At 37.3% G+C, this 24,398-nt stretch overlaps 1 protein-coding gene and 1 non-coding gene across 4 annotated transcripts in view; both read right to left on the minus strand.

The window, feature by feature from the left end:
* ORC5 (origin recognition complex subunit 5) overlaps positions 1–24,398 on the minus strand; it is a 69,134-nt gene that overhangs the window by 39,346 nt on the left and 5,390 nt on the right. For 2 of the 3 annotated variants that reach the window (XM_042872865.1, XM_042872864.1), the window contains exons 4-12: positions 24,100–24,297; positions 20,012–20,086; positions 17,555–17,666; positions 17,082–17,212; positions 13,779–13,827; positions 12,621–12,711; positions 10,377–10,429; positions 8,778–8,890; positions 7,129–7,176 (exon numbers count right to left, since the gene is read on the minus strand). In XM_042872865.1, coding sequence (XP_042728799.1) covers positions 7,129–7,176; positions 8,778–8,890; positions 10,377–10,429; positions 12,621–12,711; positions 13,779–13,827; positions 17,082–17,212; positions 17,555–17,666; positions 20,012–20,086; positions 24,100–24,297 — 870 coding nt within the window. The remainder of the gene's footprint in view (positions 1–7,128; positions 7,177–8,777; positions 8,891–10,376; positions 10,430–12,620; positions 12,712–13,778; positions 13,828–17,081; positions 17,213–17,554; positions 17,667–20,011; positions 20,087–24,099; positions 24,298–24,398) is intronic. The other variant, XM_042872866.1, reaches the window with a different exon arrangement.
* Positions 15,511–15,581, minus strand: TRNAG-CCC. The gene has a single exon. It is a non-coding gene; the product is annotated as a tRNA-Gly (tRNA).

The following is a 24,398-nucleotide window of genomic DNA, read 5'->3' on the forward strand; positions in this document are numbered from 1 at the left end:
CATACCTTTCCTATCTTTCATAAGCACCTATACCTATATTTTAAGAAACTTAATGAACAGCATTCATCTTTGAAGCAGACCAACATGAACCGCTGTATTAATTTAAGCATCAGACTCAAATTCTCTATCCATTCATCTATTCTCGTAAGTTTCTAAACTGCTCTACTCTTTACATAGCAAAGTAGAAAACTTTAAGAATAGGATTCACCTTCCTGATTTGAAGACCTAAATTTAATAGTCTGCACCGCTGCACTCACCAGAGATCCACCTGATAGAGTCAGAATGACCCTCCTGCAGATGCCCAGGTAATGGTTGGTAAATCACTCTATGCAGTGACTAGATTCCCTCCTAGCTACTCAAAAGCTTTGCTGGCTACTGTACTGAATTACATTTAAATTTATGTGCAAATTGAATAGACTGCAAAGCACCTGTCATACGAGGATGCTGAGAGCTGAACTGCTTAACCTTGAGAGGAAAAGGTTTGTGGGGATGTTATCAGTGCGCAGATAGATAGGGCTTCAGGAGGTCTCAATTCAAATCCCTCCTGCTCAGAGCAGGGTCAGCTGTGAGACCAAACAGGTTAATCAGGACTACATCAGCACAGTCTTGTAAACCTCAAAGGATACAGAGTGCACTCTGCCTCTACAGGAAGACAGTGACACTTCTTGACTGTCACTATAGGGAAAAGTCTTTCCCTTACACCTGGTACAAACATCTTCTTTCAGCTTATGCCCAGTGTTTCTCACTCAGGTACAGACAGGCCTTCCCTCAGCCTCCCCTCACAGGACAAGTGCTCCAGCCCTTGACCAGCATGGGGATGAACTTGGCCAACTCACTGATATGTCCCATACTGGAGATGGGGCAGAACTCAACACAGTTTCAGATGTGGCCCAAGGACTGCTAAGCAGGGATTCACTTCCCATGACTTCAGCTGCCAAATTAAAGCCATTACGTTTTCTCCTAAGAGCTGCTACCAGACAAAGTGATAGACACTTTAGGCACTGCAGACTACAGCGAATTCAAAATAAAACACAGAAACAAATTCCCGATTTGCAGCATGAAGTTTTTTTCTCAAGTATTTTTTAAGTAAGCCATTTTACAAAAAGGAAAAATACAGTTTATACAGAACTGGATAATACGAAATTCTCTCCACACATGCAGTACTGTCAGGAATACAGAGTTGTATTCATGACCCAGATTGTCAAAAGTTCTGATAAAAGGAAACAAGTGTTTTCCTTAAGTGTGTATTTCATTCTCTCTACTTTGACATTCAGTTTCCTTTTTTGTAGCATACGTTGATCTATTCTTACTAGCAAAGCAGACAAGATTAAAGAGGAATTTCAGAAGAGTTTGTTTAAAAATGCTTCTGGAAAAGGACATCACACAAATATACCAACAGCACCTCTGTGGCATTAGATTTTAGAAAAGTAATTTCTTCAGCAGAACAAAAGAACACTTCCAATACATGCTTTAGCTTCAAAAATCCAGGAGGTGTCCCTAAAGCTATCTCTTCGCTAACAAAGAAAGACGTAATATCAGAAACATGTCATCAAAACCGTACTAAAACCATCTATACAGATAGGCCCAATTCCTCTAACACAGCACCACAGAATCACAGAACCCCGGATTGGAAGGGATCTCAAGGATCACAAATCTCCAAGCCCCCTGCCACATGCAGGGCCACCAACCTCCCCATTTAATACCAGACCAGGCTGCCCAGAGCCCCATCCAATCTGGCCTTGAACACCTTCAGGGTCAGGGCACCCACAACCCCTCTGGACAGCCTGTTCCAGCACCTCACCACTCTCTCTGTAAAGAACTTCCCCCTGACACCCAACCTAAATCTTCCCTCCCTCAACTTAAAACCATTTCCCCTCGTCCTGCAGTTATCAACCCTTTCAAAGAGTTGATTCCCCTCCTGTTTGTAGACTCCCTTTAGGTATTGAAATGCTGCAGTGAGGTCACCCCGCAGCCTTCTTTTCTCCAGGCTGAACAAGCCCAGCTCTCTCAGCCTGTCCTCATAGAGCAGGTGCTCCTTGATCATCTTCGTGGCTCTCCTCTGGACCCTCTGTCCCTCCTCTGGACAGCTCCCTGTCTTTCTTGTACTGGAGGCTCCATAACTGGACACATACTCCAGATGGGGCCTTATAAGAGCGGAGTAGAAGGGGACGATCACCTCCCTGTCCCTGCTGGCCACCCCTCTTCTGGCACCCTCAAAATAAATAGATAAAATAAAAAAAAGATAAAATAGAAGATATGAACTGCACACCATCTCAACCTTCTGCTTCTCAGCAACAGTTCCATGAAGCATATTCTCCAATATCAACAAGAAGAAGTCAACAAACATACAATAACTATTAAAATGTGTACACCCCAAGTAGCTAGCAAGCACAATCAGCATACAGTAATTCCTGAAGTTGCATTTAGCATACAGTTACTTCACAAGTCTGTTTTTTTCACATTATCATCCTTCTGCTTTAACAGATTTGAATTTTCAAATTTAAGAAATGGTTTCTTCTGGAAAAGCCAGGAGAGTTAAATAAAATGAAGTGCTCCTTCTAGAACTCACACTTTACTGGACTTCTTTGGCAGAAATAAATTCCTGTAAGAGTAGGAACAGTTCAGAAATTCTTCCAAACAGAAGATAGACAAGAATAAGATTTATGAAGATCTTCTGGAATGAACTGAGGCAAAATACTGCATAAAAGAGCACTTGCAAAAACCCAAGGGAACCCTCATATTGTTTCACAAAGAAAGATATCTTCCACATTCAAAATAATAATTTATGAATTTTTAGAGCTATCAAATCTACATGCCCTTGCCTAGGGGTTTAAAAAACACCAGGTTGGATGTGGCTCTGGCAGCCTGATCTGGTGGTTGGTGATTCTGCACATAGAAGGGGGTTGAAATTAGATGATCATTGTGGTCTTTTTCAACCCAGGCCATTCTGTGATCCTATGATTCTCTTCCCCAGTTGTCACTGTGTGTGCTTGTGCAGTTTCATAGTCCCAGCGTTTAAATGACCTAAGCCTTTCAGAACTTCACAACTCCAAATCCCATACTCACATGCCAACATTTCAAGAACAAGAATGAGGATTAGAAGCATTCTTACATAGTAAAAGCTTAACCCAAACTGAATTACCTGTACAGTAAGGTGAAAACTCTTAACCTCAATTGGCTGAACTTTCAACCTTTATTATCATATGCTAACAGATGGAACTATACCTCTCACTGTTTTGAGCAGAAAGTATTGTTAAATTTCCCTCACTGTTATACAACTGAAGTATCATGGGGTGTATGCTAGAAATTAAAAAAATTAATAATAACAAATAAATTCTAGGTTAAAGTCAAGGTACCCTCCAACAAAATAAAACAACCACCAATACATCTGATCACTTCTAAAAGCAAACTCCTGCAAAAGTAGCTCCACCAGGAAAAATCTCACTTAACTAGAAAAAACATTGTTCCAGATCAACCATGTGAAGAAACCCAACAAATTCTGCTCTTATCTGCAACAAGGTAAATGAAGGCAATTTTTTCCCCTCACGGGGAATTCAAAAGATTTACTTTTCTAATTAGAAAGCAATGCCTTCAGATTTTAAGCCTGGCTGTACCTAAACATTTAAGGCAGGATTTATTTCACCTAATGTTAGCTTCCTGCCAAGTGGGTATGTACAGCCAAACTAGTTTCCTAAGCTCCCATTATAGCCAGTAGAAATCTAATCAATATAGTTTATGGTGCAATTTATCCAATTCAATACAGAACCTACTTTAGCATCAGATGAATCTTGCACTGCACTCCAATGCCCACATTAACTGGCTGTGCACTGTCTATAGGAGACTAGTTTAAATGCAGCATCGCCCTGGATTTAAGCGAATGTGAACTCTAAATATGATGTTAGACAAGTTTTTCTAAGCAAAGGTACATAAGCACATACAATTGGTGTGAAAAACACAAGCAAGTCAGCCCCTACTTGTAACACTGCATATGTAATCCTTTATTCCTGTATTTCCATTTCCTTCACTGTAAAATCAAATACATAAGGTTACATCTAGGTCACTGCATCTCTGTGCAGTATTTATAAAAGTCAGAGGGCAGTAAAAGAAATGCTGGTCTAGAAGATCCCTGTGGGACCTGAAGTCCTCTTCTCTGCTATTGCAAGTACAGTGCCTGAAAAAGTTTCAAAACCAGACTCTGGCCTACAACCAGTTAGAATTTCTGGCATCAACTGTCAGGAGTGAAAGGGCCCTTCTACTTGTCCACTACAAAGAAAACCAGAGCTCTTAGAGAAGGAAAAGACCTCCTGAAATGCTACAGAGTTCTGTCGTATTAATTATTCCCCAAGACATATTTCAGTTTCTTGCATGCAATCAGTTTAATGTAACATAGCAGATATCTTCTGTTCAGTACATTTGATGTACAGGGTTACAAAGTTTTAATTCCCTTCAAAGTAATATTAATTTTTAATACAACAAAGGTAGAAGATGAGATCTTTCGCAAATTTGGGCTGTCCTGATAATGAAACTTACTTACAGGTGGGCAACAAAGCAAGCTCATTTAAATGCACACATCTAATCACACTTTCTGAACAACAGCCCAAAGCTTCAGCAGTAGGCTAAAGGGAAAACCAAGAAAACTAGAACTAATCTAATAAAGACTAAAAAGAAAAAAAATAACTGAAATCTTAAACTTTTGGGCCATTAATTTTGCTTACATAACTACATGGATCTTGTCAGTTACCCTCATTTACTTCTATTTCCTCAGTAGCTCTTCCTATTCTGTTTTTGTACCTACATGATAATATTTAATTTCCACGAAAATGTAAATAGACTACAGGGCAGAGACTGTGCCTGCATGGTCTGATGCTGCAGGAACAGTAACAAAATGAAATAAATTCATCATTAACGGAAGTACTTCTGAGCACTAAGAAGTAAATTCAGATATAAGTGCATTTAACAATTAAACAGAAGTACAAGCTCTACAGCACAGTTAAGGTGACTGTGACCTCTATATTCTATCACCCCATCTCTTATTTTCCCCTTTTTTTCCAAATTCCTAGCTGTTCTCATCTCCCTAGTTGTTCCCATCTCATCACTAAGGCTGAAAATCCTATTGCTGAGAGAATAAAACAAAACACCGCTCCTGCAGAGGCTGCAGGAAGAACATTCTAGTCTAAGGCACAGCAATTATTTCTCCACTCTCTCTCTTCTGAAAATGATTTATCAACTAATTAACATGTGGATGTATTTCAAGAAGATAACAGTCCTTAAAATAATCACATGCTCCAAAATATCTCTAGAGTTCACGTGCCAGAGAGAAGAGGTATGACATCTTGAATATGTGTCCTGTACACATAGACTTAAGAATTCCTACATATGCTTAGTTATCTACTTAAAGGTGCCATAGTTGAAGTAAAATTAAAAATCAAATTTTCACAAGTATAATCAGCACCACTACAGAAATAGGTGGGACTCTAATCTCCTGCAGGGCCAAACAAAAAATGAGGGCAGGTTCAGAAGGAAGGGTTATTTAAGCTAAGAAATTATCAAATCAAATTTTTCACCCACACTGCTTGTGGCACAGAAAAGGAAGGGCATAACGATGATTTCCACATGGATTTAGTCTACCCACACTGCTCCTGATTTTATGGTTCATCTAAAAGCAACTCAACAGTTTACAAATGTTAATTTGATTTTTCCTCTTAGATTACATCTACAAATACACATACAGGTACTTGCTTTCCAAGTACATCAAGCATCTGTCAGTAAAAACTGATACAGCTTCACCAAAATCAGTTATGTTTGGATACTTATAACTATGACAAGTTTAGTTAATAGTCTGATGGAATAATTACCTTTTTTTGGTTAATGGATTCTTTCTATGTAAAAAACAGACAGAACTGCAAAGTTCTCAAGCCTCAACATACAAATTTAAAGTCCTTATATCTTAAACATAACTAGGAATTGAAGTGATTTGATTTTCAAAATCATTTGTTACTTTAATGCGCTCAACAGAAATTGTGAAACCTGGCTCTTCTATACATGCTATCTTTATTTATGATATTGAGTGCACCCTCAGCAAGTTTGCTGATGACACCAAGCTGATAGAACAAAAAGAAGAGATGCCATCCAGAGGGACCTGGAAAAGCTTGAAAAGTGGGCACATAAGCACCTAATGAGGTTCAATAGGGCCAGGTGCACGGTGCTGTACCTGGGTCTGAGCAATCCCAGATGTGTGCAGACTTGGAGAAGAACTCATTCAGGCAAGTCCTGCGGAGAAGGACTCAGGGATGCTGGTGGACAAAAAGCTGGACATGAGCCAGCAGTGTATCTCTGCAGCCTGGAAGGCCAACTACCCTGGGCCAAAAGAGGGGTGGCCGGCAGGGAGGGAACTTTCCCCTCTGCTCTGCCCTCTTGAGGCCGCTTCTGGAGTACAGCATCGAGGCCTAGGACCTCCAGCACAAGGATGTGGAGCTGCTGGACATGTCCAGAAGAGGGCTACAAAGTTGCTCACCGGGCTGGAGCGCCTTCCTACAAAGAAAAGCTGAGGGAGCTGGGCTTGTTTAGCTCGGAGAATGCTCCAGTGAGACCTCGCTGAAGCCCTCTGGTACTTGAGGGGAGCTTATAAGCAGGAAGGAGACACATTTTTTGCTCGGTCTGATAGTGAAAGCTATAAACTAGAAGAAGGGAGATCTACATTTTTGCTCAGAGGGTGGCATCCCTGGATGTACTGAAAGCCAGGCTGGATGAGGATCCAGCTCCAGTCTGAGCTGGTGGGTGACAACTCCGCTCACAGCACAGAGGTTGGAACCAGATTATCTTTAAGATTCCTTTCAACCCAAGCCAATCTATGATGACCTTTATATAGTTTTATTGAGCACATTCAGCTATAAAAAAAGATACAGAGGACAAATTTACAGTACAATAAATTCTCATGAAATAAAAATGTATGCATCATACAGAAATGTATATAATGTAAAATAAATGCATCAATAACTTATTTCAAGTAATGCCTGTTTCTACAGTGAAGAATACAGGATAACACAAAGTATGAACGTATGAAATCAGTAGTGCAGTAGTAAGAAAATCTTTGTTCCCAAGCTCAGCTTTGAAAGATAAAATAGATACCTTTTCATGTTTCTTCATGAAGTTGGTCTTCTTAATTTTCCCATGATGCTGTAAAACAATGGACAAGAGCAAACACGATAAGCAAATTATTTTCTGCTCTTCTTACTGCAGTGACAAAATTAAATGAATCAGAAAGAATCATGCACCCTGTCTGGCAGTATGCTAGTACAGTTCTGCTTTTTATTACACCTCCAGTCTATATATCTCTGATGCTGCTAAGTAATTCTTATTAGAACTCCTAAAATCACACTTAGCTCTTGCCACATTGTGTCCCAAGTGGTATCCGTTTCTGTGTGAGTACAACAAGACATGAACCTCAGACCTGATTTTCAGTTAGTTTTTAGTATTGTTTAAATTGAAACAATTAACCATTCATATAGATACATTTTTTTTTAAATTAAAGAATATTTTAAAAGCAACTTAATTTTCATTTAATCTTCACAAAGCATTTGAACTTCCACGTAATTAACAGCATCACTGCTCATTATTACTTCACTGTTCTATCGGACTTTTAATAAACCAGAATCCCACAGATCACAACTGTATGTAGCCTAGCACATCTACTAGTAGAGCAGATTAGCACCCCAATGCCCACGCTTTTGTTTGCATCCCTTTTGCTTTCTGGCAGTCATTAGTTAACTACTCAAAAAAATAGTTTTCTGTGATCTACTTGCAATCTCATTACAGCCCCATCAAAACCATGTTCTGTTTCCACTTTCAGTATGAATCAAGGACACACAGCTTGAAGGCACACCCAAAAAGTTTTACTGGGCTTTGAGATGCACCTGTTTCTGAATTTTGCCCCAGCACCTTATGAATTGCTAATTGCTATCTGATGATACTTGCAGTAAGTACAGCAGCCTCTGTTTCACCCAATTCTTGGGGAAAATATTTAATGTCACTGACTGAAATGCCTACACTGTTTGTGCTTCAAAAACCTTAGAAGTTCACATTGCATTTACTGTGGGAAAGTTCAGTATGGTTCATACGCAAGAGTGGAAATCAACTTCAGAAATGATAAAAAAAGAGATAGGAAAAAATTACATTGAGAAGGCTGTTCAGTGAACACGAGCAAGAAAGATGTCACACATTAGCTAACATGCCTTACTTGACTTGATTCCTGTAGGCTTTCTTGTTTGAGTTCCAGGACTAACATAGAAAAATGTGGTCAACATAATTTGTTTAGAAAATAAAGCACTTACTATGAAACTGCTTGGTCAAGCAAAATAACAAAAGAGATAAAGATAATCCGTCAGTCAGTGCTTATTACAAGCACACCTACACCCTTATAAAGGACTAGACAGAAAGGTGAAAAGTCTTCAGTACCAGAAACATGAAACTCATTTTAACTATTAATATAACAGCATATCATTCACTAGGAACTGCAGTAAACGCCAAAACGTGTGTTCACAATTCTCATTTGAGAAGAAAAGCATATTCTTAAAGACTTCTCCTCATGTTCTTACTTTTTTTCTCCAGTTGCTCACCCTTACCTACCATGAATACCACATATTCATGAACACATGCACATGTTGATAAATATCTCACACACACAAAGAAAATTCAACTGTCAAAAAGTTTTAAACCAGGACAATCATTACTGCTGAAAATTGGATTCCTGCGTAAGAAAAAAAAGCAAAACCCTTTACCTTAAGAAAGAATCTCTTATCTGTCCTAACAGGATTGTAGGAGGCAAGATAAGCAGCGATTAGAAGAAATTTGGAGTAGTAAGGAAGTTCCACATGTGTGTGTGCAGAAAGTCCTGTAAAAGAAACAATTGAGAGCAGATTTCAGTGACGTATAAACCTCCACAGACTTCAAATTACAGTGGTTTGTATTCTCCTGTTTCAATATTGTAGTCTATATGATTTCCTTCTCTGCAGCTGTACTCCTGTAAGCAAAGTATGGCTTCTTCTGACAAAGCTGTTACCATGGATATAAAGTCAGGGAAGGGCAAGGAATGCTGTCATGAAGCTACACAAAATACACATCCTGAACTCTTTACAGACTTTTCTGAGAAGCAGTATTTAAAAATCAGCAATTCAAAAACCACTGAAGAGTGATCTCCTTAAAAATAATTCAAGGATACTTTCCGTCAAGGACCCCGTTCCAGCAAACAGAACCAATGAACAGACATTCCAGACTCTGGAGGACACAGCTCAGTACGGAACTGAGCTGCCATGCCACCAGAACTGGTGCTGCATCTTTGAGCAACAGTTCAGCATCTCACCGTTTTTAGCTACTCTTCTATTTTCTATAAAAAGGAAAATGTTCTCGAGACTTCAAACTTAATACATTTGACCTAGTGTGCTACATAATATACTTCATTTATGTAAGAGTCTTATGTACTACAAGCACAAGTAGTACGGTCTACTGAGTATTTTTCTTCCTTCCCTTGAATGCACTTTATAATTGTTGTTTCTTGCTCTTTAAAGCACTACTACCTTTATGACTTAACTCAGAAACATCAGCAAACAAAGATGAAGGAATTAAAAATGTTTAAAGGTTGAGAATCAGAGCTCAGAGTGTGATGAGAAGCACCGTAGATAACAGCTAGTAATTCCTTTTCAGGTAGTCAGAAAATCACAGCAATTTAGCTTTAATTTACAAATGAGAATGTTCTCTACTGCATACTCATTACATGGAACAACAACAACAAAATCAATCGCATACAGAGAGTTCAGTTTATAAAAGAAGTGTCTGTTTCTACAACTGATATGCTAGTGTTGCATCATGCACTACTTCCTAATTACAACCACAGTAAAATTTAATATTTTTAAGCATTTTATATTATTAAATTACATTAAGCTGTTGGTAAACAGCATTTGATGGCCATAGGACACCTGTTTTGCTTAGGAATGTGGTAAACCAGTACAGTGCAACAGGTATAATACTGACATCACTCCACAGATGATTCTGCACTTGGCATGCATAGGTTTACAGTTAGGAGAGGTGAGCCATTTCCTCATGCATTGTTAGATGGAGAAATACTGATGTAATGAAATTTGCTTATATCCCAAATAGCACCATAGGAAAAATTACTCCAAGGATATATGAAAGGGGAAAAAATAGTGAGAGTCCTCTGTAGAAAGTCTTTTCAAAGAAAACATAACTTCCCTGAACTGTAACTGAACATTAGGTATCCTCGTCCACATTAATTCCAGTCACACTTTGACAGGTAAGACTGATCAATCAGAAGAGAAAATGTTTTACATTACAAGCTTCTGCACAGTTACTGTATTTGGCACCTTTAATCTGCCCAGGTTCTTCTTCTTCACACTGTAATCGCTCCCACTGTGAGCTAAAAGACAGAAAATGCAACAGAAATTAATATCTGTTATTCCCATGTAAAATCCTCTCTTAGGGAAAAAAAAAAACAAAAAAACAAACATATACCAAGTAAGTAATTTAATTACATGACTTTAGCTAGGCCAGAGTAGAAGAATAATTATAAATATCAAGTCTTACTATCTGGAATATAGGTTTCAATAATAATACAAACAATAGTAATAATAACAATAATAATAATGAACATAATTTTACATTAAGGTGTAAAAGTAAAATTGAGTACAAGCTGATTATAAAATATTTGTTCTTTTCCATTCAATTACTACAGCATATTATGTCTTAAAACAAAGCAAAATTTAATGAAGAACTGATAGCTTTGATTTTTTATTATTCTTGTTTTGCTTAACTGTGTTTATCCTAACAAGAACAACACTATAATTACTTCACACTGGAGTTTTGAAGTCTGTGTGAAAAGAAGTTGATACTATTCTTCTCTGAAAAGCTTTGTAAAATCAAAAAGAACATTTTGACAGTGAAAAGTAATGTCTGCAAGTAGGTGTTTTACTTAATAGTGAAATCCTCACCTTAAAGCTTCCCCTAAGGCACAATATTATTAGCACGTCATGATTTCAGACTATCACTTAGTATACTACAAACAATAACATTTTATTCAAGTATCAAAGTATCACTGCATTTTTAAAGATCCTCATGATCCTTCCCTCAGCTGAAAACCTGTCTAATTTATTATCACATATTAGGTTTATCAGCCATGAGCCATTAAAACTTACAAAAATAGCTTAATGAGCACTGATGTAACACTCAAATCATAATGAACATTCAACCAAATTATTAACCCAATACTTCATACACTGTCTGCCTCAGAGGTAGAAAAAAGTTTCATTTTCATCTTGGTTCAGGCAGTACAACAGCATATAACAAAATTCCACTGCTGTAACTTAAAATTAGAAGAAAACTCAGGAGTAATTACAGTTCTATGGCCAGAAAAATTAATATGGTTATTTTTATTCCTCAAGTGCTTACAGTTATGCAGAAGTAAATCCTAGAACTATTATGCAAAAAGCTGAAATTTATAATAAAAAATGGCAAAATTCAAATTTATAATAAAATAAAATAGTAAAGAGGGAAAAAAAAGTTATTTGGGAACCATTAATAACCTACTTTACATCATCATGTTAGATTACACACTAATTAGAAAGGACCATTAGAGAATACAAAAAGTTAAGATTGTGAGTAGACTGTAACAAAGATCAATACTGAGTATGAATACACATTTGAGGCAAACAAAGTAATTAATGACCCGCTGTACAGCTAAGTCTAGCTCATACAGAGGGAAACCTCTGTTTCAAGGAAAGATCACTTTTCCAAGCCATTTAGCCAAGACTTCTACTGCTCACCCAAGTTCTGTTACCAGAATACTCTATGGCCTCAGTGACATTCATTGAAGAAGAAATCATTATGTATCAGTACAAAGAAATCAAGCACTAATTATTTATCCCTACTTACATGGGTGTAATATCAGAATCACAAATCAAAAGGATAGAGAAGACATTAAGACTGAGCCAACAGCTATTATTAAAAAACGAGCATCAGGGTCCTTTTTCCAGCAGCCTCTTGTCAAATAAACAAAGAATCTCAAACTATACCAACCTAAGTTCAGTGCATGAGCAGTACAGCAAATTTTAACATTGTCAAAAACAATAATCTTATATAAGGAATGTTGTGCCCTTGGATAAAAAAAAAAAAAAACAAGGGTCAGAAAGCACAGCAAATATACATAAATCTAGCGAGTAAACAAAGCTGAAGGACACCGATGTTCAAAACCTGCAGCAGTAACTGTGTCTGTATGTGATGGATTCCCACGCTTGACACTTCCACTTGTGGCAACGCTGATCTGCACGACCACCACAGAAATTCAAACTACAACCCATTTCTGCTAGTTCACCCACTACATGCTACTTATCACTTATACTTCATATGCTACACGTATCAATTTATTCAGAAGATCTCTCCTAAGGTATCTTATTTTTAACATTATATGTCAAGGAAGAAATGCAGGTTAAAAAGTAAAGATTCTATCTAGCAAAAAAGAAACACTGCTGATGAGAGTTTATTGAGACAAAGAAAATATTTACAAAGAAAGCTTATTAAATACAAAACCAGAAAAAGAAACCACAGAAGGTTACCTGGATACTTCCCGGAGGTAAACTGTCTGCATTGCCTTCTTCAAATGAGGTTCAATATTTTTCCAGAGTTTACGAGTGTCGCGTTCTTTTGCTGCACCAAGCCAAAATAAACTACGTTAAATTTTTACCTCATGGAACACAAACCATATCTACAGCATCTGAACATCACAGGCAGAACACAATCATAGAATCACTCAGCTCAGAAAAGACCTTAAAGATAATTGAGTCCAACCACAATCTAACCATACTACCCTAACAACCCTCTGCTAAATCATGTCCCTGAGCACCACATCCAATGGTTTTTAAACACATCCAGGGATGGTGACTCAACCACCTCTCTGAGGAGCCTATTCCAGTGCTTAAAAACCCTTTCTGTGAAGTGTTTCCTGACATCCAACCTAAACTTACCCTGGCACAGCTTAAGGCCATTTCCCTCATCCAGTCACCAGTAAGAAGACACCATCCCTGCTCTCGCTGTAAGCACCTTTCAGATATTGAAAGAGAGCAATAAGTTCTCCCCTCAGCCTTCTTTTCCCCAGACTGAACAGCCCCAGTTCCTTCAGTCTCTCGTCGTAGGGCACATTCTCCAAGCCCTTCACAAGCCTTGCTGCTCTTCTTTGGACCTGCTCCAGCACTTCACTGTCCTTTCTGCACTGAGGTGCCCAACTGAACACAGTACTCAAGGTGAGGCCTCATTAGTGCTGAGTACAGGGGTAGGATCAGTCTAACATTCTGATTCTAAATGCTGCCTTACAGTCATGCATTTGCATACTACAATGCAAGGCTGTTTCTCTGTGGTTATTCTGATGAACTCTGGGACAGTTTGACAGAACCTCTGCTTTTATCTTCTTCAGAGTTTTGATAGAGAAATGACTTTTGTCACTGCTTTGTAGAAGTACTGCTGCTTGAGAGACGAGAAAGTTGTACAGGGGAGTAGCCAGTTTTCAAAGGATTTCCCTCTCATTTTCTCAAAACATCACTATCAGAAACTTTAATCTGCTTCTATTGCAAATGTTACCTACTGGGTGCAACTGGCCTAAGTGATACTGCTGTGACCAGAAAAATTAACAAAGTGAGGATCAAAACAGTCTTCCAGAAAGTCAACAGGAAGACATACGCACTGTCCTGTAGGCACTCAAATCAATGACAGAAGCTTACCTTCTTTTCTGACCACTGGTTCGCAGTATTTAGAAAAATTGAGTGCTGCCTACAGAAAGTAAAAAGTACAACACATTAAGAAGGTATCATACATTTGATCTACCTACAGAGTAGAGAACATCGCATAATTCATTAGTTTTATAATCAAAAACAATTATTTCAGTCAATAATTACGCTGTTTTATTCCCAAATGTTCCACTGTGAAGTGTCACAACATTTTTGCAGATTAAATATAAACTGAAATAATCAGCTTGGTTGGCAGCAAAATCTGTTTTCTGTATTCAAAGGCTGTAATCTTTAATTTTTTTAATACTAAACACTATAAATAGAATTTTAAAAAAAATATTAAACTTCCAATTCAAAAATGAGTAATGGAAGTAAACTATAGTGTAGATGTAGTTCAGTATGTTCAGAAGTAAGCAACGTGTACTTAAAACAGACAAGCAGAAATTATCTGTAAAAACTGTCCTAACAGAACGTGGGACTTTTCACAAGGATCTTATCTCAATCTTTTCATAAATGGTCAAATAAATAGCACACAGAATATTGTAAAACTACCATCTTCACAACTCACTCTCCTCTTGTCCTACTGAATCTTTCTAAATCTCTCTGCTAATATACAGAACTCAAGGCAGTATCTTCAACACATAAGTTTAATATAATTCCAGAATATGTTCCTAATAATCAAGCATAATAACACATGTATTTCCAGGTTATGCTAGGCACTATGAAGTGGTTCATAAGATACTGAGAATCATAGAATCAATGAAGTTGGAAAAGACCTCCAAGATCGTGTAGCCCAACCGCCTACCTACCACCAATGTTTCTGCATTTAATGTACCACATCTAAATGATTCTTGAACATCTCCAGGGACAGAAGACTCAAACAGCTCCCTGGGCAGCCTGTTCAGTGCTTCACCACTCTTTCTGAGAAGTTTTCCTTAATATCCAGCCTGAACCTCCTCTGGTGCAACTTGAGGACATTCCTTCTACTCCTATTACTTTTTATACAGAAGAAGAGGCCAACCCCCACCTCACCACCACCTCTGTTCAGACAGGTGTAGAGAGCCTTAAGGTCTCCTCTGAAGCCTGCATTTCTCCAGACTAAACAATCCCAGATCCCTCAGCTGCTTCTTGTAAGACTTGTGCTCCAGACCCATCAACAGCTTCACTGTCCTTTTCTAGACATGCTCCCAGACCTTCATGTCTTCCTTGTATGAGGGACTCAAAACTGAACACAGCACTTGAGGCATGGCCTCACCAGAGCCAAGTAGAGGGATGACAGCCAGCCTTCTCAGTTTTGTCATTCACCTGCCAACTTGCTGAGGGTAAACTCTGCTCCATAGTTCAGATTATTAATCACAGAATCATAGAATCACAAAGTTGGAAAGGACCTAGAAGACCACCTAGGCCAACCATCATGAAGATGTTTAACAAGGCTGGACCCTGAGAGGTCTCCAGCTAGACTTTGCACCGTTTATTACCCTCGAGTGCGCTCAGCCACTCTGTCAGTTTTTGATCCACCTCAATCTCTGCTCATCCAGCCCTTATATTGACACTTGTCTATGAGGACACAATGGGGGACAGCTCCAAAGGCCTCACTGATGTGCACAAAGACAACATGCACTGCTCCCCCTACACCCATCAGGCTGGTTGTTCCATCACAGCAGCTTATCAGGTTGCTCAGGCATGTCCTCCCCTTGGTAAATCCATGCTATTGCAAAAAACTTCCTGCGCCGCCCGGGAATCGAACCCGGGTCGCAAGAATGGGAATCTTGCATGATACCACTACACCAGCGGCGCTGCTGCTGGCCCTGCAGAACTATGCCTGATGGAGAGACAATCTCAACTAAATAGAAAGCTTCTAAACGTAACACACAAGTTCACTTGAAACTTAGACATATTTTCCTGTTGGAAACAAGTGGAACATTCTGATCACCTCACTGGCAAAATCTGTTCATTGTTTGTAACCACTGACCACAACACGCTTTTGAAATTTCAATGGGTTCTCTCTACAAGAAAAATTTCCTTGTATACAGTAACTATATTTACTATATAATAACTGTTATAAACAATAACAACTCAGCTAAAAATTGGCATTGCTTTTCAGCTTTACCTATGTAAAGGTCACCATCAACCACGTGTATTTTTTTTTTTTAGTTTATTTTTACTGTTTGCTCTTACATTCCCTAATTTATACCTGGTTAAAACTCCTTTTACCAAATACCTTCAACATATTTCCACTTTCTCATATGTTATTATATTACAAGAACTTTTAACTTACCTATTTTTAATTCCAACAGAAGGACAATGAAAATATCTGTCAATTTTAACTCCTCTAGACCTTTGATTCAAATTAATATGCTATGTTTATGTAACACTGCAGAGCTCTAGCTTGCTGTTGCTACTTAACAACTTAGGTACCTTAAAATCCTCCGTAGGAAGCAAATCAATGGGAAATTTTACACTACTGAAAAACACAAGAAGTTGTTTCAAATTTTAATTTAAATTTCCCATACTGATGAAGTATTAACAACTTTGGGTGACAAGTTACACTTAATAAACATAGGAAACCATAGAACTTGCAGCCAGACATGCAATGTTTATCTAAGATCATTCACTTGAAGTTTTCTTTCATGCACTGAAAGTAACTGTCTCGTGTTGTACTGAATATTCTGAATTGTTCAGGAAACAAATAGAACAGAATCTATTAAGGACAACAGAAGTCCACAATAGCAGTGTGCAAAGTTCAAATCCACATTACTACATACAAAAAGAATCTGAAGAGTAAGGAATCTTGAAAGAGTAAAATCATAACCACTACTAAAAAAAACCACTGTTATACCTAAGTCTGTAACAGACTTCTCCAGGAACTGCTGGATTTGCAACAACTGCTTCTACCACACTTAGCAGACCTAGGAGATACACCTCTGTATCTCAACAGGTGAAAATATTTGGTTTAGTCCTCTCAGCCACTCTGATATTGTAGAATTGTTTGAGCAGAAGTGAGATCAAGAAAAGTTCCATGCTGGCTGAATCACAAACATACCAAATTCCTTTAATGCAGTTTTTGTCCTCACTGTGACTGTGGTTGTATACTGTGTAATTCAAGAAACCTTTTGCAGCCATCAGAACCTTTTGTCACACACAACTTTAGGAAAACTACATTCTGTGCTAACACATCTCTTTGCCATATTCAACAGTAAATCTAGACTTGCCACAGTTTCTCAGGAAAACATACAAATAAACAAAGAACAACAATAAGAACAACAACAACACCACCACCAAAAGAGCTTGTCTCACCAGATGCTGAAGTTCTTTGAGGTCCCTACAGACCATGTAGAAGACGCCAAGCAGAATATTTATATATGCAGAATAGAAATCCGCAGAATATTCTGGAGGATGATTCTGGGACAAGATCTTCTGCAGGTGTCCTATTTAAACATAGGTAAGTTTGGCTTATCTAAAAATAGCTTTAAAAACTGAACACGTTTTAAATTAAGCAGAAAAATAGTTCTCATTAAAAACAAATACTACCAAAAAAATCAAAGTAATGAAAGAACTAGCAAGTATAACGGATCAAAATGTTGTTTTCCGATGTTCTGTTAAGAGGAGTATTTTAGAGCTCGTGTGAATATAGCCTTCTGCCTTCCAGTGGCTAACATGCTTTTCAGATTCAGAAAAAGGCATATTGGTAAACGATTTTTATCATATTTGCACAGTTTTTGACAAAGTGTTATTTAATCCCCAAAAAGCAAATTCAAGAATTATATTACCTATGCTGTAATCAGGAAAATACAAGATGAATGGCTCAAAGCATCCAGTATTTGGACGAAACATTTCCCATACTATTTCACTAAGCAAGATAACTGTCACATTTCTGTCAGTCTACAAGAAGGGAAAAAAAAAAAAGTAGCAGATGAACAGAAAAAAAACAGCATATTATAACACCAATGAAAAAAATACCATGACACTTCTATTCAAAATAATAAGCAAACAAAAATGAAAATTACAGTTTAATACAAACCACTACCATAACAAAGCTTCAGCTAGTCTAGTCAAGAGTGTCAAATATTTGAAGATTTTCATCTTTACCTCTTGTCATTTCATTGACATGTATGCTTTCTGGGGTTACAGAGATTCAGTACTAGACAATATCAACTTCAATCCATTCATTTGTTTGCAGAATTAAAGCAGCAATTTATATCAGTAATCAAACCCAGCCTTTCAGAACAGATAGGAAGGATTAAGAAGCGAAAGAAAGCTCAGATCTCTTTAAAACCAAGCTGCTACTTTATTTTAAAGGTCAGGTGGTGAGCAGGAACAGAAGATTTTCGACAATTGCCCTTCTTTCCTTCTGTTACATCACAGCGCTTCAATGCAGTTCTAAGTATATTCTAAGAATGCTGAAGTCTTATAGTTTAAACTCCTAGACAATGCCTACAGAAAAAAAGCCATCAAGAGCTCCATCGAAACCCCTACTGATACATGATGTTTAACATGAGTTATGAATGACTCGAGAAGTTTAAGTGCTATTCCCCTTCTCTGAAATTCCCACTTCTTGCTGAAGTGCTGGCCACCAGCACTCTTTATTGTTTCTTCTTTTTCTATTTGTATTCATCTATTTCCTTTTAATTAGCCCACCTTCCTACAGTTTTCTTCCCCAAACCTCTTTCCTTTCCCAGACCTCCCACCATTTTAGCTAAGAAAAAAGCTAAGGTATTTCCATTTCTGTTCCTGACAGACCTTCCAATATGAGAAACCCAAGTCCTTTCTATCATAATCCATACAGAAATCAAGCATTCCACTCTTCACACGATGCCCTGTTCCACAAAATCTGACTGATAATGAAGAATCTTGCCTCCTAAGCATGAAAGTCAACGATGAAACAACTTTGCCCCATGACAGTCATCAGCCTGCACATGAGTTTAACACCATCTCAGTTCAGAATACAGAAACTAGGATATCAGCATTAGGAAAGGCTAGCAAACTTATCTGGAAACCACTTTTGATCTTGAAGATGCTGCTTTAGCATTTAAAAAAAAACATATGCTTTTTTGATTCCTGAGCAGTAGGGGCTACACTTCCCTCCTTTATTGTCAGTTTGTTTCTCCTTAAGGGCAGCAAACTCTACAACATGGGCAAAACAGACAAGAAGGGCCAGAAAAATCAGCTGCCAAGATTAAAAACACAGCTCTGAATGAGACTTCATTCAGTAAAAAGTGAAATCAGTGTCACCAGAAGATTACTGACTATCATATACAAGTTCTTGAGGTATAAAAAAAAAAAAAAAAGTCCTCTATTTAGTTGTTCAGACATCCCAAAATAACACCATTTGCTAGTTTTGTTTTCTGTTTATTTCCAGAGAATACACCATCTTTACTTCTTCCAAGGGACAAGCCTACATAATTCAGAAGTGAAAGAAGATATGGAGCTTAACTTCAAATCAGAAACATACTATGGTGTGATTAGAGAAGAAATGTAAAAACCTTCTGCCAATATCAAGCATGTTCTCAGCTGCTGAGCTGAGCAGGTCCAGCCACAAGCATATGGTTCATACTATTCTGAAAAAGCCATCAAGAAATGGCCTGAAGTTTTGTGTGGAAGAAAACTGAGGAAAACAAACATTTCTTGACTGCAAATTCATGCTTCTGATACTGAATTCACTCTATTTGATTGAGCTCTCTGAGTCAGCCTGATTCAGATGTAAACTTTGGATCCCCACATTAACATTCACAAACGCTAGAAGGATTTTTTTTTTTTTAACTTATCTATTGCTGATGCAAAGTATGTAGTATGTAGGAACTGTGTTGAACTTATGCCTAATAGATCACAGTCTTCCTTTTTTGCTTTTTTTTTTTTTTTGTAGTTATTACAGGACTTTAAATGAAGTGCAGAAAAAATTCACATTCTTCCTAAAAATAAAAACATTCAAGAAAAGGCCGCTACATATCTGGCATCAGCATCCCTGTCAGAAGGTATTATTAAACTTTACTTTTTTTTGTTTATATTGAAGGATAAGATAGACCTGCAAGCATTTAAATTCTGGTTTACTTTCTGGTTTTGACCTCTGCCAGCTGCTTATTTTTTAGAAACCAAACAGACAGACAAACCAACCAACCTGCAGCTTTTCTAAGGAATCACTTTTCATGATGAGCCTGGACAGACCTATCTCATGTGCGGTTATCCTGAATGTAGGAATCATATGCTATTTTTTTCCTTGAGATACTCACCAATTCTTGAAGCCTAAGAAATGCTGGCAGGACATTTGCTTCCATTTCCCTTAGCTGTTCTGCTCGATCCAGTACCTTTAATAAAATAGTGATCTCATTACACAGAAAACAGTAACCTGAACTCTCATGCTGACTTGAAATCTGCTCTCAGCTGCTGGAGACACATTTCACCAATTGCTCTCAGACAAGAGGAAACTAAGCAGGAAGTTATGTTAAGAAGGGAACATCAGAGATATCATTGCTTCAGGTGTGCTTCCAGAAAGCTCAAGCAGCTCTGCCTTCCAAACAAAAGACATAATTCCCAGAAAATCACAGTATCACCAAGGTTGAAAAAGACCTATAAGATCATCCAGTTCAACCATCCACCTATCAGCAATAGTTCTCACTAAACCATATTCCTCAACACAACATCCAAACGTTCCTTGAAAGCTACATTTTTATACCTAAGGGTAGCAAGAATTAAGAAGTACATACATAAATCAAGAAATCTGTAATATTTATAATCTCTGAAATCTCAATTTTCTCCAGAATTATTCTTCTATTAAAGACTGGGTATTACTTCAACTGTACATTAACACACTTACTGTAGGAGAGTTGTCTTTTACCAGTATTAATTTATGTCTCCAAAATAATTAAGAGCTACCACTTAATATCTTCAAGTAGCTAACATCTGGAGTTCATACAACTGAATTTTGAGAGAAACTTTTCTTACTATATTTTGTAGCCCAGATGTTTACAGGATTTAACCGTATTTATGCAAACCCTGTGTAATAATAACAGCTATGCTGTTTATATATAGCTTATACAAGGAACACCAAACAACTGGACGTTTGAGCCTGTACGGAAAAATCAGGAGCATAAAAACATTTGTGGACATCTTTCAGAAAGAAAAAGAAAAAAAAAACAACTTATTCCACTCTTTCCTGTTAAGATTCTAAGAAGAAAAAAAAAAAAATCATGTATTTTGTATTCTATTCACTACTCACAATAAAAACATAAGCTCTGAAGTTCTTTACTTCCTCTGAATTACTACTACGTTGAAAGAGAAACTATCGGTCTCTGGAAAACTGCATTAGTCTATTCTTTAACCACATCAAAATATTAAAACATCTATTGGTTCTGTTGTTCACAGTAAGAAAAGTAATTCTACATGGACAACCAAAGAACATGTTATGAAAAGGGTATTTAAAAAAAAAAACTGAAAAAAATGTGGGATTATCTCTGAAATAATAGTTCAAGATTCTTGGGACTATTATAGTTTTAAATAAACTGTAACACAACATGATTTTATATTGACATCTGAATTTCGTTCATATAATAACCAGCTTCAAGGATGAGAACAGCTGATTAGGTTTACACAGAATTGCTTGAAAGTATTTTTCCTAATGAAACACTCTTTGCTAGGCCTAGTAACAGGCAATACCGAATACGAAGCTTAAACTCTTAAGTAGATCTTAGTTTTCCCCTGAATGAGAAACAAAGCAGAGTTTTTATTCACAACACGCAAAATATACTGCAACGCTGGGCTGTGGAACATGTCATGTGTGTCATGGAAACTGCCAACACAGGCCTATAAACCTACATTTACTCTATTATTTATTTTAATGCAAATTTGTCATGTTTTTTTAAACCAAAAAGTATATTTTCCCAATGACTGTTGAGCAACAATAAAACTGCAGATTCTTGCTTCTGTATAGCGCCAAATACTACAGGTGTACAAATGAATAGAAGTTAAATCCGTTCTATTTTTTTCATATAGTTACAAAGAATAAATTCTCTTTTTTTCCTGAGTAATCACAAGCACACAGCACCCATGCTGGAGTTAACAGAAGCATTTAGAATCCTTTGATTAAGAGTAAACATTTATCTTAATTCACTCTGAATTAATTAGGCTGAAACATTAGATTATTTAATTCGAAAAGGAAATAGTTCATGTTACCAGCACACTGGTCTTCCATCAGTCTCAATTTAAACCATTCTATCACAAACCCAGATGACACAGTTTAATATACATGAATTGATTTCCTGCGTTCCTGTCTGTTCCCATGCAGAACAGAACTGAAATACTAATACTTAGTTCTTCTGATTCAGCAACTATTTACCTGAAACAATGGAAACTTCCTAATTATTTAATGCTCTGCTTTCTGTAACTATTGTTCAGGAACATTCTGATTTCCAGATCAATAATAATTTTAATATAACACTTGATGCATTCTTTACTGATGCAGAATAGGATTTTTAATTCAAATATTCAATTGAAAAGAAGTACAGATTTATTATATGTTTTGTGAAGCTTCCCATCACTTTAGTGCTAAATCCTGTTTTTATGGAATTGTTGAAAGATGTCAATACCACTTTTTTTTAATCTGTATATTAAATTGAATTATCTATAAGTAGTTTATTATATATTTTAAGTATTGGCTTGGAGCTGTTTGATTTTTTTTTTCTCCAATTTTTGGAGAGTAAATTTTATCAACTTCATGAGTTTCATCAGTTAGCATTGCTTCCCCTAAACATAATATGAAGTTCTTAAACATGTTTTTACATCCATTAAAAGAATACTCAACCATAACCTGTGAAACAGTGTGGAATTTTCTGCGTAGTTCTAGACTTCTTGTTTGACTACAAAAAAGCAAAGCAGTGTGCCCTTCAACTGGTCTGAGAAATACGCAGTGATAATCCCAGCTGATCAGACTTCCAATCTTGAGTCACTCTCATGTTTTCTTCAATAATAAATTTGACCTCATTTAACAAATTATTTAATTTGTTTGGCTGAAGGAGCTGGGATTGTTCAGTCTGGAGAAGAGGAGGCTCAGGGGAGACCTAATTGCACTCTACAACTTCCTGAAGGGAGGTTGTGGTGCAAAAGGGTCTGGCCTCTTCTCCCAGGCAAATAGTAGGACCCGAGGAAATGGCAAGAAGTTATACCAGAGGAGGTTTAGGTTGGCTATTAGGAGAAACTTTTTCTCTCAGAGGGTGGTCAGGCACTGGAATGGCCTGCCCAGGGAGGTGGTGGAGTCGCCATCCCTGGCAGTGTTCAAGAGGCTCCTGGATGAGGAGCTACGAGAGATGGTTTAGTAGCTTGTGGCACTGATAGGAATGGGAGGGTGGTTGGACTGGATGATCTTGCAGGTCCTTTCCAACCTTGTGATTCTGTGATTCTGTAATTCTTAATACTATGCTGAAAATTCAGTCCATGTATGTTGTGGGTTTACTAAGTATGCATGTATACACTTACACATCACTATACTAAGAGAATTTATTCAACTAAGTGAACTAGGAAAAGTTTTGAGTCTGCATCCTCTCTGTAGAGCTCTTGCACGCTTCATATTTATTTCAATATTCGTCTGTTGACACAATCAATGCTGTTAATGTTTACTACTTGATGTAGCTAGTTTAGCACAGTACCAGTGTTCTAGTCCTACACTGATTCAATCATACTTGTGATTTAAGTTCTCCTATTTTCTTCTGCAGACTGCTTGTTTCTTCCAAGCTTACTTATGTATGTCATCAAATCTTTCACTGCAGGATATTTCTGACATCTCAATGTTAAAACCTCAGTTCTTGTCTCCAAGGGCAACAATATAAAGACGTAAGATTCTTACATTTACAGAGGAAATTGTACATTTTAATTCCTTAGTATGACTTCTGACTTAAGTCTATGATAGCCAGCAATTGTTGTGTGCACCACAATGCACTTCCCCCCTGCTTCCTACTTTTGCCTCTTCATTTGTGAAATTACCTTCTTCACAGAGAAGTACCTGAGTGTGACTTAAGAACTGTGAAACAAATATAGCCTCTCTATATTATAAGCGACTTAATTATACAGTATAATTTACGGCAATTACTTACTATGTTAAACAGCTTTGTGAATAAAAAACTTCAAAAATATGAAAAATACACTTTCACCTGCAGACAGTAAGCCAGCTGGAAAAAAAATCTATTTGGTATCAACAGATTGTGAACAAGGTACAAAACAGAATTTTGTGAAAACTGTTCTAATACATACATTGCACATACAGGTTATTGACAGCACCTGGATCCACAGAAGCAACACAAAACCTAAGCCCTAAAAATAAACTACTTACAACATATACTGTTTGATCTTGAAGATTTTGACTCACGAGAGCTTGTTTAAACAGACGCACAAAGTCATTGAAGGTATCACAAGGCACGGGAGAAGCTCGTTTTGTTTCAGAAGAACCATTTTGCAGCTGGATGAGAATTTCTTCTAGAAGAAGTCGTGAAGTAAAGCATTCCACACAGTTCACAAACACATGAGGAAGCTGGAGGGGATAAAAATATCCAACTTCATTTCTATACTGTATTTATAGTGCTTTTTCAATATACATACTCCAAAATCAAGTTTCCCTTCCATATGAAGCAG

This window comes from Lagopus leucura, unplaced genomic scaffold, assembly GCF_019238085.1.
Source record: "Lagopus leucura isolate 7727_CA_CO unplaced genomic scaffold, USGS_WTPT01 Super-Scaffold_100008, whole genome shotgun sequence".
Classification (NCBI taxonomy): domain Eukaryota; kingdom Metazoa; phylum Chordata; class Aves; order Galliformes; family Phasianidae; genus Lagopus; species Lagopus leucura.